Source organism: Chenopodium album, chromosome 16 (genome assembly GCF_948465745.1).
Source record: "Chenopodium album chromosome 16, dcCheAlbu1.1, whole genome shotgun sequence".
Classification (NCBI taxonomy): Eukaryota; Viridiplantae; Streptophyta; class Magnoliopsida; order Caryophyllales; family Amaranthaceae; genus Chenopodium; species Chenopodium album.
Window position 1 is genome coordinate 51,673,243 of NC_137849.1, and position 16,157 is coordinate 51,689,399.

The 16,157-nt window shown below is 42.1% G+C and overlaps 1 protein-coding gene across 1 annotated transcript; it reads right to left on the minus strand.

Moving 5' to 3' along the window:
- Positions 1-14,183: 14,183 nt before the first annotated feature.
- LOC145585917 (uncharacterized) lies at positions 14,184-15,501 on the minus strand. The gene has a single exon (XM_081642622.1). The coding sequence runs from the start codon at positions 15,372-15,374 to the stop codon at positions 14,604-14,606; it is 771 nt and encodes a 256-aa protein (XP_081498748.1). The 5' UTR covers positions 15,375-15,501; the 3' UTR covers positions 14,184-14,603.
- Positions 15,502-16,157: the final 656 nt, after the last annotated feature.

The window sequence follows — 16,157 nt, forward strand, 5'->3', positions numbered from 1 at the left end:
GAGAAAAAAGAGGCCGAGAAGTCTGAAAAAGACTCTCGGCAAGAAATTGACTTCCCCCGAAAGAACAGCAAAACTGCGGAAGGAAAATTCCCTCCAATCCATGTTATCTCGGGAGGAGCATGCTCTCGGAGGGAGCACAAGCGTCACCTCAGGGCTCTGACTCACCAGGTGAACCATGCTGACATTCAGCCACCCCAGTCACCGGTGCCGAACATGACGTTCACAGCCGCTGACTGTCGGGGGGTGACGTACCCTCACGAGGACCCGTTGGTGATCATTGCCACGGTGGCCAACCACGACGTCAGCAAAGTTCTAATTGACGGTGGTAGCGGAGCAAATATTTTGTTCCGAAAGGCCTATAATCAAATCAAGCTGAAGCCCAAGCACCTCACGCCGGTATCCTACCCAATATCCGGATTCAACGGGGCTTCAACTTATCCTGATGGGAAGGTTCTGCTTCCTGTCACCATCGGCTGTGATGAAGCAGCTAGGAACGTCATGACTGGATTTTTGGTCATCGACGCGCCTTCAATGTACAACGTGATTTTGGGGAGACCCATAATTCACGAGATCCAAGGGGTTATCTCAACTTATCATCAGCTGATTATCTATGTTTCAGACGCCGGCTTCCCCGAAAGGATCCAGGGCAGCCAAAAGGAGGCCCGAAGGTACAACTACCTCAAGCCATCCACTAGTCGCCCAGACAACGACGATGAGGATGAGGAGGAGAAAGAAAAAGAAAGAGAGCCGAGCACAAAAAAGCCGAAAGGTCTAAGTGCTTCGGCCCAAGGTTCTGTGCCCAAAGAAAAAGGGTCAGAAAAAGAAAAGGCTAGCTCTTCATCTGAGCCGAAAGACTCAGAGAGCCAGCCGAAGAAGAAAAAGTCTGGGACGCCTGCTGACATAGACAGCAGGCCAGATTGTGAAGAGTCCAGCCCATCAACAATGGACCTGGACCAGCAGACTGAGACGGTCGAGTTGAACGAAGGAGATGCTGAGAAATGTGTAACAATCAGGATGGACCTTGATCCGAGCACCCGTTGTGAACTTATTCAACTCCTTCGGGACAACAGAGATGTGTTTGCTTTCTCGGCAGCCGATATGTCTGGGATAAGTCCAGACCTCATCTCCCATAAGCTTAACGTCGACCCAACGTGTCGGCCAGTTAAGCAAAATAAGCGGAATTACTCCGCAAATAAGAACCGAGACATCGCAGCCGAGGTCAAAAAATTGCTGGATGCAGGCTTCATCGAGCCTTGTCAGTATCCAGAATGGATGGCAAATGTGGTGATGGTTCAGAAGGCCAATGGTACCTGGAGAATGTGCGTTGACTTCACGGACCTAAATAAGGCTTGTTCGAAGGATTTCTATCCCTTGCCGAGGATCGATCAGCTAGTCGACTCGACGAGTGGCCATGCCTTGCTTAGTTTCATGGACGCATTCTCGGGGTATCATCAGATCTTCATGCACCCCGACGACCGAGCCAAGACGGCATTCGTCACGAACGCCGGGGTGTACAATTACAAAATGATGCCCTTTGGATTGAAAAATACGGGGGCAACTTATCAAAGGCTGGTGGATCAAGTTTTTGCCGATCAAAAAGGCCGAAACATGGAAGTTTACGTTGACGATTCATTCGTCAAAAGCAAAAAATCTGAAGACCATTTTAAGGACCTGGCTGAAACCTTCACCACCTTAAGAAAGCATCAAATGAAGCTGAATCCGAAGAAGTGTGTCTTCGGCGTGGAGTCAGGGAAATTCCTTGGGTTCATGGTCAGCAAGAGGGGGATTGATGCCAATCCCTCCAAAGTCAAAGCGGCGCTCGATCTTCCTGAGCCGAAAACAAAGAGGGACGTTCAGCGGCTCACCGGAAGAATGGCAGCCCTCTCGAGGTTCATTTCCAGAGCTTCGGACAAGGGGTTACCTTTCTTCAAAGCCCTAAAACTCCCAAAAACAAAAGAGCTCGTTTGGGAAGAAGAGCAAAAAGAAGCCTTCAAGCAGCTTCGGGAGCATCTGGCTTAACTCCCAACACTGGCTAGTCTAGTAGAGGGAGAAACTTTGTATCTGTACGTGGCTGTCAGTCCAGCCACCATCAGTGCAGTGCTACTGAGGGAAGAAAATAAAATTCAGCAACCGATCTACTTCGTCAGTCACACTTTGACGGACGCTGAGACTCGCTATCCTCTACTCGAGAAAGTTGCCTTTGCAGCAGTGGTAGCTGCTCGGAAGTTGAGGCCCTACTTTGATTGCCATCAGATAGTGGTCTTAACTGATCAGCCGCTGGAAAAAGTTCTCGGCAAAGTTGAAAAATCCGGTAGGCTGGCCAAGTGGGCTTTCGAGCTCACTGAATTCAGCGTCAGCTACCAGCCGAGAGCAGCCATTAAGGCTCAAGATCTAGCAGACTTCTTGGCCGAATGCTCGTACCAAGAGACGCTAGACGATGAAAACAAAATCTGGACCGTTTTTACGGATGGATCCTCCACCGTAAATGGTTCGGGGGCAGGGTTAGTGATAACCTCTCCCGAAGGCAAATCCTTCGAGTATGCACTCAAATTTTCTTTCAAGCTTCGAACAACAAAGCTGAATATGAGGCAGCAATTGCTGGCCTAGAAATGTGCATCTCTCTGGAAGCCGAGCATGTCTGTCTGAAGACAGACTCTCAGCTAGTTGCATATCAGATCGGTGGCAGCTACGAGGCCAAAGAGCCCTCCATGATAGCCTATCTTGCCAAGATCAAATCAGTTATTGCAAAGCTGAGAACTTTTGAAGCTGCAAATAAACAAATCCTCAATGCTTTGAAGAAAAGAGTTGAAGATCAAAAGTCCAAGTGGATAGAGGAACTTCCAGGAGCCCTCTGGTCACTTCGGACAACTGAAAAAGAGGCAACGGGCTATTCACCTTTTGAGCTGGTGTATGGTGCCGAAGCCGTTCTTCCAGTGGAAATCGGCTCTGAAAGTTTACGAGTGCACCACTTCTCGGCTGAGAATGAGCAACTTATGAAGGAATCCCTCGATTTCCTCGATGAAGTAAGAGACTCAGCCCGAGACAGAATGGCTGCTTATAAGCAGAGAATCAGCAAATTTTACAACCGAAGGGTCCATGCAAGGCCTCTCAAAATTAGAGACCTTGTCCTTCGGAATGCTGCTGCAGTTCAGAAAGGCCGAATCCATGGGAAACTCTCAGCTGCATGGGAGGGACCCTATGAAATTCATAATGAGCTTCAGCCAGGAACATACCGACTTCGACAGTTAGATGGAACTGAGCTGAAAAATCACTAGAATACTGATGTACTTAAGAAATATCATGTGTAAACCCTTCGAGGCAGAACAATCTTTGTAAGTACATTTTGAATTATTAATGAAAGGCCTCAAAGCCACCATCTCTATAAGTATTTGCAACTTTTTATTCTTTCAAGTTTTCTTTATTCTATTTACTCTTTAAGGGTTTTTATTCAGCCTCGTCTGAAACCTTCGCCTTCGGGTAACTAGGTTTCAGATTGCTGACAAACTCGTCTTTTTAAAGAACTCTGGTCTTTCAGCTGAAGTTAAACTTCAGTAAGACTTGTTCTCCAAAGACATGAGTCCATGGACAAGTCTGGGATATTGCCTTAACTGAGCCTTGTATCCCAGAAAGCCATTATCTGAAACATTGCCTTCAGTTGGCCTTGTGTTTCAGATATCCATTTTTAAAGATAGACAGAAACTCAAGGATAACAACAACTATTAGAAATTTTTTATTCAGCTTCGTCTGAAAGTTAAAGAAACCCAACTCAGTAATCCAAAGACTTGAGTCTTCAGATTACTGGGGGGGCAAGAAGCACTATCAGTGCAAGTTTATTTTCAGCAGAATTCTTCAAGCTGAAAGTTTTGTACTTAGCAAATTTTTGCGAAATTTCTCAAGTTCAGAAACAGTAAAGCATTCAGAATAAGGAAAATAAGACAAAGCAATTGAAGAAAAATGCATCATATAAAGTTCAAATGCTCAGAAAACGAGCTACAAAGTTCAAATGTTGTAAAGACATAATAAAGCATCGGCAGCCGCCCACAAGCGGAAAATTACAGCTGCCGGGGTACATACAAAAACAGATAAAGAAGTTTGTACATCAAGGCAAGCTGAAGCAAAAAACAAGGAAAAAAATATTCAGAAGCGGCAAGTCTAAAGTTGAGCGCGTGATGAACCGCAAGATTCTGAAGACGACTGCCCGAGTTCCTGTGCTTCAGCCCGAGGATCAGACTGATCAGCAATACTGGGGCCCATTGTGGCCTCAGTCCCAGCAGCAGATGAAGCAGGCTTCGCACCTTGCTGAGCCTCCCTCTCCCTTTGTTCAGCCTCTATCTCCCTTCTTTCAGCTTTTTCTTCGGCTTCTTCAGCCTCAAGGATTCCAGCTTCGATTGGAGTTGGAAACTGCATATGAGGGTCTTCGGGATCCTGGATCCATTCAGCATATCCAGCTTCGGCTCAGCATGTAGGCAGACTCTTCGGCACACTCTAACCCCGTTCTTGAAACCCATATCGTATTCTTCCTGGGTGTAGATACGGACCTTGAGTAGGGCCTCAGCATCAGCCAACTTCTTCTGTACCTCCTCCAAGTCCTTATTGGATCTGTTCAGCTCATCAGTAAGCTTGGAGGAGGAATCTCTCTGCTCGTTCAGCTCTTGCTGAACTTGGGATGCTTCAGTTTTTACTTGGGTCAGTTCATCACTTTAGACCCTCAGCTGATTCTCAACCTCTTGGAGCTTGGCTTTCTGAGATTCAACAGCAGTAGCAGCTTCTGAGAGTTGGACGTTTCGAGCTTGGAGCATTTCTTCAGCAGCCATTCTACTGGCTTCCAAAGCTTCTAGCTTCTGTTGCACCTCAGCCTGTGCAGCAGCTCCCTCTCTGATTCTGCTCTCAATGGCAGCCTTGAACTTGGAGATGTCCACTCCCATATGCTCCTGAAGGAATTTCTCCCCTTCTACCAGTGGGGGAAAAACCTCCTCCTCCATTGCAGTGCAGAAGGTTTGAAGGGCCTCAGCAGCTTTTTTCTCGTATTCCTCACCCTTCTGCTGCTTCTCTTCAGCTGCTGCTTGCTTCAGCTTAGCAAGCTTCAGCTCCTCATCTGCTACCTTCTTCTCATTCTCGGCAGCATCAACCCTATCTTGTAGGGAGTCTATCAGCTCTACATTGAGAGTCTGATTGTGCACAAACTGGAAACAGAGGCACAAGTCAGTAAAAAAAAAAACTGAGCTGAAGAGCTGAATTGAAAAAGAGATACAGGCAAGGAGGTTTACCTGCATCATCAGCAGTTGATTAGACCTTGCTGGGTCTGGAACTGATCTGCTGGATTCACCCATCCCAGCAGTGGCCTTCAGCGACCAGATCCTCGCCCTATCTACTTCGGTCAGGCCAGCAAAATCGCCGAAGTAAGCTGCAACACCTTCTCGATTCTGGCCCCATATGAGATCCCAGATGTGATCTGGAATTGGAATGCGGGGGGCCGAGAAACCCATCTCTCCAGACTGCAGCGTTTGGAATGAAGGAAAGGAGGATTCGGGAGCTTCCTGGGCCTTGGATGGCTCAGCTTCTTCTTCTTGAACTTCTTCCTCCTTCTTCTCAGCAGAGTCAATGATTATGACTTCTGCTTCTTCTTCAGGAGTGAGGACGAAAGCCTCAACCTCTCTTGCGATGTCGGCTGTGAAACCCTCAGCAACGGGCTTCACAACATCTTCAGCATTGTGCTCAGCAGCACTCTCTTGGACTTTCTCCTCTTGGACCCCTCCCTTGGCATCGGGAGTTTTCTGATCCACCTTCATCTCAGGAGGTGGTGAGGGGGTCTTCGGCGGAGACTGGGGTGGTGGCTGGGGAACCCTCGGCGATCCACCGCCTTCCTCAGGTTCCCGGATGTTGATGCCGACGGGCCCTGGCCTTGTCTGAAAATCGTAAGGGCCGATGATGGCCATCCTTCGTCTTCTTTTGAGAAGAGGCTGCTCGTCCATATCAGATTCTTCAGATTCCTCTAGTATTTGGTCTTCGGGAAGAACAGGGGCTTTCCCTTCTCTTTGTCTCTTGCTCTCTTCAGACTGCAACATACAGGGGGGACAGGAAGAACGTGAGTAAAAAAAAAAAAAAAGCTGAAAAGCTAAGTCTAACTCACCGAGGTCTTCAGCAAAGCCTCGTCTTCTTCCTCAGCTACCCTTGTCGCTGCTTCTTCCTCAGCAGCCCTGGAGGACCCTTCTCCCCCTTCACAAGCTTCAATAGCCCGTGCAACCTCCTCGGCCGTACGGGCAGCTTCGAGTTCCTCAGCCAACAGTTGAAGCCAAGGATCTCTCTTCTTCCACCAAGGCTTCTGCCTCTGATACAGAGCAACAGCCTCAATTTGGAGATGGGAGTGATCTAGATGGACTTTCCTGTGCTTCGGATCGGTGATAGAAGGGGCCCGATCGATTATGACTCGTTCTCGAGTAACGCCGAGACGGTTGTAGTCAATGCCGACGTTAGTCTCGTTTCGCTCTGAGTATAAGAAAAAAGGAGCAAAGATCAGTTCAGCAAAATAAAAGATGCTGGATTGGCTCAGCAGAAAAGTGTGAAACAAAAACAGAGAAAAATAAGTAATAAAGGCCTCGGCCCCAGCCGAAGAAACTTACCATCCCTAAACTTTCGGCTGAGGCTGACAGCTGCTAACATGTGCTCTTGGAAAATGTAATGGTTATCCGGTAGCCAAGTCTCCGGGATATACTTCATTCGGCCGCCAGCGCCCCCAAGGTTCAGCATTCTGACGAAGATATTTTGCTGATTAAGGTTCAGATCTGGGCCTCTATCTTCGAGAGGGCCCAGGCTTCCCATTTCAGGATCAGGCTCAACTAGATACCTGGGAGCGCTGAAGACATAAGGGTGGTTAGGATCTGTGGGCGCCCTAACCCAGATCCATTGACCTCTCCATTCCTTGTCTGAAGAGTCGTTCGGCCACATTGTTAAATACTGGGGCCGAGACTCAATTCGGTACCACCCAGGACCGTGATCTCCGTGCCCACTTTGAGTGTTTGGCACTAGCCGATGAAGCTTTTTGAAGCAGTGAAGGTTCGGCACATATCTGAAGAACTTGCAGACCCACAAATATGTCATCACCCTTCGGATGCTGACAGGAGTTAGCTGGCACAGGGAGACCCTGTAGTGGATCACCAAGTCTCGGACGAACACGTCCAAAGGAAACCTCAGCCCGTACTGAAGCTGTCTTGTGTACACCCCCACATACCCCGGGGGTGGACGATGGATTCTATCGGATGCTAGGGGCATTCTGCGCCAATATCCATCGGCTTCCATGATGCCGTAGTGCAGCTCAATCTGCTCGGCAAACCGATATGCATCAGCGTGGTTTACCCACCAAGAGTAGGGGCAGTTCTTTATCATGGCTGAGGCAACCTCAGCATCCTCCCACTCTTCAAATCCAGGGAGGACATCCCAAAGGTTGGCGGGGACTTCTTCGTCCCGCCAGAAACGCTCGGCCCCTCCGTTCCTACAGGAGGCGCCGATGAAATTGGGGTCGCCCTAATTCCTTCAGCAGGGTCAAGCCCTACTCTTTGTCCATTCCAAGTCCCAGTCCTGTTCCTAGGATCGGGAAATTGCCTTGCCCTTCTCGGAGCACGGGCCCTACCTCTAACTCCTCTCACCATTATTGAGTTTTGAAGAAAAAGTCGAAAAAAGGGGAAAGAGTTCGAATTCGAACAAAATTAAACTAAAATCAAAGGAAATTACCTTAATCTGAAGCGGAATTTGCCGATCTACAAGTTGGTAGTGACGAATTTCAGTTTCTAAGCTTAATGCTCGGGGAATTTGCGAAGTTTTGATGCGGGTTCTTGGGTTTTCTCGAGAGCTTTGGGTTCGTGTTTGTGAAGAAGTGAGGAGAGATAGTGCGCTTCTTTGATTTTATTTCCAGAAATGGGAATTCCAGGAGTCAGCGCCTTAATTTCTCTTAAATACCTCACTAAGTAACCGTTAAATACACGTCCCTATGATTAACCGCCCATTATCCGTCCAACTTCCACAAATTATCCATCCAGCCGCCGTTATTTCATTAACTGCGGTTTAAATTCAAATTTTTGGATTAATTAAATCATTTACTTCCCTCCTTTTTTCTGGTTAATTAAACCCGACCCGTCATCCTTCCAAATCGGGTCTGGGGGGCAAGTTGTTTGGGTCCAATTTAGTCCAATTGGGCCTAGTCATTAAATGATCCAATTAAAAGCCCAAGCCCAAGGTCAAGGTTCAACTCTCCAATTGTGCTAAAGTCAAGATCAGTCAACAAGGCAAGTCAATTGGGCCAAGGCCCACTTCTCCCGTATATACAAAGGTATAAAAGCCATCAATATCACATTTGTACATACATTCACACAAAGCCTCAAGCAATTAACTCTCTTGCATAGCTCTCTCTCTCTACACATTGTACTGACTTTAGCATCGGAGGGGCCTTCCTCGGCAACACCCCCGAGGCTAGTTTACGTGTGTTTGCTGTGCAGGAAACCCTCGGCCTAGCATCACTTGGACCGAGCCCAGTCTTCACCATTTCATAGGACCTTCGGCAAGGTCCCATTGTTTTTACCCGAAACACTTACAATTGAGTATCGTCACCTTTTACTTGTCTTTTCTAATTTATTACTTTCCACGATAAAACTTGTGACACATTTAGGATTTACTATTGAGCGTAGTTTGCCCTCAATGAGTGGCACCAAATAAGCTTCATAGCTACATTTTCCTCCCCAAGATCTCCCATCCCAAAATCCTTTAATCATTTTCTCTTAAAAAAAAAAAAAATCTCTTTAATCTTACATTCTCCTCACTATCACGTACTACTCATCATCCATTCTCACATGCATCATGGAAGACACCTCCAACAATTTCTTCAAACTCAACTTTGACGGTTTGATTCGCATCATTATGAATAAAAATGGAGCCCTCATCAAGACATGTACGTTATTCATTACATACTTACAACTCTTTTTAAGGGAGTCAACTAGCTCTTCAATTGACAATAATAACGTTGAAATTGAAGGTGATAACCTATTAGCCACCAACTCAATAAAAGGCTCCATAGTAAATCGAGCATACTATTGAAGACACTCATTCTCTCCTTAGTTTCACAATTGGAGATCCAGTACGTCTGTAAAGAGGCAAATTACGCAGGAAATTGGAACGCTAATGCAAGTCATTTAGTATATGATAATATGGATATATATAGATGTCTGTAATAACTTAACCTATTTACTATTCTCACTTCTAATACATTAAGAATTTCCCTCTCATAATGAGCAAGACTTCCTAATAATTATTTTCCCAAACTTTATAAAAAGTAATAAATAATAATAAAAAAAATGTGTACTGGCCTTTGGTATAATTTTTGTATTTGAGGCCTATAGTCAAACACTATTTTCAAAAAATACTCAATTTTTTTTTTACCCTTTATATCTTGATTCACAAATATTTCGTACTCCCTTCATCCCAAAATAATTAACACATTCAAATTTGTCTCACATACACACTACTTTGATCTTGGATATATACAATTAAATATTTAGTAGAAATTATAACGAAGTTGATTATATGAAACTTTGTATTGATGCCTATTAAGCACCATATTTTACGATAAGATTTATTTTTATACACTACTTAAAAAAACCGTGTATTGCCTTCAAGTTTACATAACCTATTACTTTCATGCCCGAAAAAGAAAAGAATCCGGGTTGCTTCTCAAGAACCCCATAACAACCCAGGTGGCTTTGTGGCTGAAACCATCTAGTTTGTTTTGAACCATACATGAATTTTAACATGATTCCCTTTTAAAGCTTGCACGAAACATACTATTGGACGGGCTTCTCCGTTCTCTTAGAATCGACTTACTCATGTGCAAGTCGTTCACGTGGAACCTTTTTCCTATTCGACCTTCAAAATTCAAAATCAACCAGGGTGGTAGCAGGGTTTGGCCGTTTAAGAATTGGCCAGGTACTATTCATGTGGCAGCTGTTTTTCATTGTTGGGCTTGGATGCATATAAAGATTACAGATACAAAGCCATATGCTGTGTTTCTCACTTTCTAGTGCATAGCTTCCCAGGCATGATCATTGGCAGCAACAAAATGTTACAATTTGTTGGTCAGTAGCCCGCACCCCTCGTGGACACAGTCAATGGCCCAAGCTCTCCTTAAAAAATAGACGACAGCAACAAAAAAATAACAAAGCCCAGATAAGCCTTCCTTAGTCCTTGACGTTTGCAAGTATGGCCCAATACATATAGCCCACAACATGCAAAAAGGAAAGGAATCAGAGATAATAATTTTTTTTTTTTTTTTTCGTTGGTAATAGAGGTCATCAAGTTGAGTCCAGTCCTGCCCGACCCGAACCTCTCACATAAAATTGCATAAAATTGATTTTTGACCTTTTCGGGCCGACCTGATAAATGGGCATATTTTAGTTGTTTTTTTGCGGGTACATGGTAGGGTAGGGCAGGGCAGGCAGTGTGAGAATGATTTTTTTATCCCCATTTCCACCTTACTCGTCAAACTGGGCTTCTTGCTTCCAAAGAAACCCTAACTAGGAGGCCTACTCAATGACATCCCTATTCTTCATAAGAAATTTATTGCAACTTATTTAAGACAAATTATGTTAAAATAAAATAAGTATATATTAGAAAAAATAGTTTTTAAAAAGTAATAAATTAAAGACTATATATTTTCACATAATTTTATACCTCATACTCCTCCGTCCCTTAATTAGTGGCCTGTATTTCATTTTTGGCTAGTCAAAATTAGTGGCCTATTTATATTTAAAGAGTATACTTTTTGACAATTTTGACAAATTACATTCTTTTTTATTAGTTGTCATTATTTTTCATTTATTTTTATGTACTTTGATACTTTCTCTCTTCCTATCTTCAATAATTACCAACTATTCTCTCCGTCCTATAATATAGTTATTGTTTGTGTTTTTTCATGGTATTTAAAAAATAGGAGGAAAAAGTCTCTACATTAATAAAAGTGAAAAGTACAATCATAGACAAAAGTTAGAGAGAGAAAGTGGAAAAAAAGTACAAAGCATGTTCAAAATTCAAAGGTAAATTAGGAAGTACAATGAATAAAGTTAAAAAAGTGGGGGTATAATGGACTTTACATACTATCTAAAAATAGAAACAGAAACAACATTTTGGATCTTCAAAATAGCCAAAATAGGAAAACAAGAATTATATTATGGGACGGAGGGAGTACTTTTTCTTTCTCTCTATCTCTCTCTAGCCCTACATGCATATTTATACTCCCAATCATTAATTTTAAGAAATCTACAACTTTCTTAATTCCCGTGAAAAAAAACCAAATAAACCATTAATTAAGGGACGGAGAGAGTACTTTCTTTTTATTAGTTTTAACTTTTAATATAATAATAATTAAGCCAACTAAAACTAAGTCATTAGTCTCGTTACTAGATAAAACGTTTGGCGGGATATTCAAGTATACAAAGAAGCTAATAAAATTTTACATTACTATAAAAATGATGCTCTATCTTTCAAAAAAAAAAAAAATGATGCTCCAAGATCACATGATGTGTCCTAATATGAACATTATAACACCATGCATGGGAATCAAGAATGGTACCAGGGCAAGTGCATCATGTGCATTCATCTTTAGCAAAGTTAACCGTGATGATGGGGCCATGATATCAACCAAAAACAGTAGGCCCCCACAAGCTAATGTGCACTTAATTGCAGATTTTGGACTCTTTATCCCTAATTAAGCAAGTGGGGGACCCATATTAAGCACCATACTAGTATTAGTAATATTCCGGACATCGCATCCAAAAGTTAAATGAAGCAGAACATCAAGCTCCTGCATATTTGAAGAGACCAAATGCAATGTAAATGGATAAAACAAGGCATGTAATTAAGGATGGTGCCCCATGCAGTCATCCCCTTGCATGCATATATAAAGGCAGTACATGTGCAACTTTGTTGTGAGCTAGGAGCGTTCGTTTCCTAATCAGTCATTCATACTTCATTCCTCTGTTCTTTTTAATTATAATATTTGGAAATTTGCATTTATTTAGTCATTTGATTACCTTGCATTATTAAAGGGTTGAAATAATATTTTGACAAAAGTGAAAGTTCAAAATGTTACAATTACAAGAAAACATAGGAAGTAGTTAAAAAATACAAAGTAAAACCCACAAGACTTAAAAGGTCATGAGATTCTCTATGACAATATGACTAATCTAGTTACTCCGTATTGATCTTGAAAAGTCAAAAACTTTCTAAGACTAATAAGTATAAGGAAAAATTGTCCGCAATAATCACACATTTGATGCATCCGTCTAAAATAACCACCTTTAGATTATTTTTAAATAATTCCACCTTTGATGTCAATTTGCTCATAATGGTCTCCAGTGACTGGTTACCTATTAAATAGGTATTTTTTTTTATTATTAAAAGTACACGTGTCATTGTATAATTTGTCTAAAAATATAAATTAAAAAAATGAATTCAATGAAAAAAAATCCGGCAGCCACCCACTCCCTAAGCCCCTGCCACCGCAATAAGCGTCAAATAGGATCCATCCACCGTGAGATCGGAGCTCGTGACGCAAGATATGTCGTCGTCGTTACTGTCGGTGGTCTAGGAGACAGAAATCAAGGCAGGGAATGGTGAGGGAGGGCGAAATCAAGGAGAGGGAAGGGGAAGAGGCCGGAATCGGGGAGGGAGAAGTGGAGGGAGGCCGAAATCGGGGCAGGGAAGTGGAGGAGGCCGAAGTCGGAACTGGAGAACGATAGAGGTGCCGAAATCGGAACGACGCTTTCCAAAATCGAGGGTGGAGGGTGGTTATTGCTCTCCGGTGTTGGTGTGTTGGTGGTGTGCGTCCAATTATTCGGAGGGTCAGGGGTGTTCGTGGTGTGCGCCAAATTATTTGGTTCAGGCTGGTCCACAGTGTGGCCATACTTTGACGGCGGCTCCTTCCACGGTTGGCGTGCGGGATAGGAGACTCTGGCAGGTGGGCCGGCGGGAACGGGCAGCTGGGAGGATGGTTTTGGCTGGTGGGGGCTTTTTCAAAATAATTAATTATTTTTTTCTATTAAAAAAAAAAAAACTTTTGTTAATTTTTATTTTTTATTTTTTTAACCAATAGCAAGCCAACATGTGTTAGGTGACTTGTTTTAACAGGTTAGTTGACCGGTTAAGACCATTCAGAGCAGATTGGCTATAAAGGTCAGATTTTTAAAAAAGAACCCAAAGGTGAGATTATTTTGGGCGGACATTCCAAAGATGGGATTATTCCGGAAAATTTTTCCAAAGAATAATACAAGTACAGAAAACGGACTCTATTTCCTAAAAATTTGACACCCGATGTCAAATACTTAAATTATGTGAGGGATGCATCCCGAGTTCTTAAAAAATGTTTGGAACCGAGTTCAAATAGCCACTAATCATTCAAGTAAAGGTATAGGATATGATGGTGTTGGGTCAATAATGGAAAATGCTAGAACTGGTTAAATTGATCATTTAAAGACAAATTAGATGTTATGTTGCCAATAATCACTCATACAAACCTCTTATACTAAGGGATTATCTGTGGTTGTGTCTTTAGTGTTGTTTTGTTTGATAAATTGCGTAATAATTTCCCATTAAAAAAAAAAAAAAAAAAAAAAAAAAAAAAAAAAAAAAAAAAATCAAGGAATGTAATTTTCTTCTTTAATTATGATTGGAAGCATTCTATATACTAGCCAATAAGTACGCGTAAAATTTGCATATCCTGCTATGCTATTCCTTCCCAGTTAGTCAAATAGCTATGCTGAGTATGTTCTGGGAACTTTCCCTATACAAAAATAAATAAAAAATTGCGTAATAACATTATTTCGTCTATCAACCTTTGAACCTCTCACGAAACATCCTTCCTCCAACAAACAAACAAAAAAACCCCACTATTTTCATACTAGTTACGAGTACTTCACCAAGTTACTACTCCATAGTATATACCAAGTACTTGATTTAACACTCCCACTGTCCTTTCATCCATTAAGTGAAGATCTCGCTGGTATATAAAGAGGAAGCATAATGACATGTACATGGTTGAGGAAGAAATGATTTTGGAATAAAATGCACACATTATTAGAATCATCATCGACAAGCCATAATTCCCTTCAAATGGATTCTCGAGAAAAAAAAAAAAAAAAAAAAAAAATAGAGGATCGGAGTATGTATAATGAATACTTGCATAAACATTACAGCCAAGTTAATTCAATGCTCTTACAAATACAAATAATGAAACTATTTGCGAAACTTTGCAAATTACAATTCAAGTATATATACGAGGCTGAAAAAAATGCCAGACCTCAAATGTAAACATATATATGTATATAAGTATATTTTAACCCCCTCTTCTCTAGCCTAGTTGTATACGCATACGCTATAATCGAAGGAGTACTAGCTACTCCGTAAACGAATACAGTACATAGATTAGCATATGTTGTGTGTATGTAAAATGTAATTGTTAGTGGTGTCCTCAAGTTGGCCCTTGGTGCGAGAACTAGTGAAGTAGTGATTGAAATGAATTGGAAGATAGGGAAAAAAGAATAATGATGAAAAATAGAATGGATTGATCAGCGGAAGCTCCACAAGGGAATGTCTCCATCATCGTATAGCTGCTCGAAATCCATCATGTTCATGGATGGGGGATTGAAGAACATAGAGTTCATCATCACAGGATCCAAGTGTTTAGGAGATAGATCAAACCATGGGTAGTCATTATTCATCATAACCATGGATGAGGCAGCATTATTGATGTCATCAAAAGTTGGATGATAGGGATCATCTGCAAGAGAGATGATATCATCAATGAGTTGGTCTGAGGGTGGCGGCGAGGATGACTGAGAAGGGGAGGATGTCATTGATGAATGAGAAGATGATGTTGATGGGTGAGCTTGAGTAGCATGTTCATCCGTAGTAGTAGTGGTGGTGGTGGTGGTGGTGGTAGTAGTAGTCGCAGCAGCAGCAGCGGCTACTCTTTGGATGGACTTAGGGGACATGACAGTGGCAACAGCAGCAGTTGTAGCAGGAATAAGAGGGGACGTAGTGGAATAAGCAGAGTGAGGGAAGTTGAGGTTAGCAGAGGAGCCCTTAAGGCATAAGAGTGCAGCATCATAAGCTCTAGCAGCAGCCTCAGGGGTTGAATAGGAGCCAAGCCAGATTCTAGTCTTCTGGTTTGGAGCTCGAATCTCAGATACCCATGAACCCCAACTCCTCATTCTAACTCCTTTGTACTTCTTCTTCAACGATGAAGATGACGATGACAATGATGGTTGTGATTTTGGAGATAAAGATGACATTGCCTTGGATGCTTCAGATTGGGTCTTCACCTCTGACTTCACCATTACTCAACGACGTTTGATGATGATGATTTTTTTTCCCCCGTTTTTAAGTATTTTGCAGTTGATCTCTCGATCTTAATATTGATTTTGCAAAAATGGAGCGAGGAATTGAAGCTGGCTAAGAATGGAAGATTATATTGGGAGGGAGATTAGAAATGGGGATTTAGAGTCATATATATATATAGTCCCTAGTAGATCTCTCAAGTCAAGCAAAGAAGGTTGAGGAAATGGGTGACAGATCACAGATATTACTTCCTTTGTTATTTTAATGAATGAATAAATAAATACGTAAAAATAACTCCAAGGTGTGTAGTGTAGATTCATATGGGAAAAAGAAAGGGAAAAAAAGGCATATAGACATAGAGTAGGTAGTATCAAATGTCTTTGTCTCCCTCCCCTCTCTTTCTTCTTTTTAATTATCAGTAACCTTTCCCACAAAATAGCCCATGAACTGTCATTTACTACTATTATGTTGTGGTGAAAATGGAATAAAAAAGACAGCCATATATCGTAATGAAACAGTTCTCTCACAAATAATACCCAAAGTTGCTTCTCTAATATCAGAAGTACTCCATATTAAGTTACCAACTAATAAAGCTTTTATCTAAGAGATAACTGATTAGTGATTTTTAAAAAATATAAATTAATAAAAATAAAAAGTGGCAATGTGTTATACAGTAGGTTTTTGCTTGTAGTATTGCAAGAAAATGACAAAAATGCCGACACATACAAGTGACTAATCGAATAATTAGCAATTTCTAATTTACCATGAAGTATGAGTAATGC

Coding starts and splice junctions, on each gene's coding strand:
- LOC145585917 (XM_081642622.1), bottom strand. CDS start 15,374: ATGGTGAAGTCAGAGGTGAAGACCCAATCTGAAGCATCCAAGGCAATG.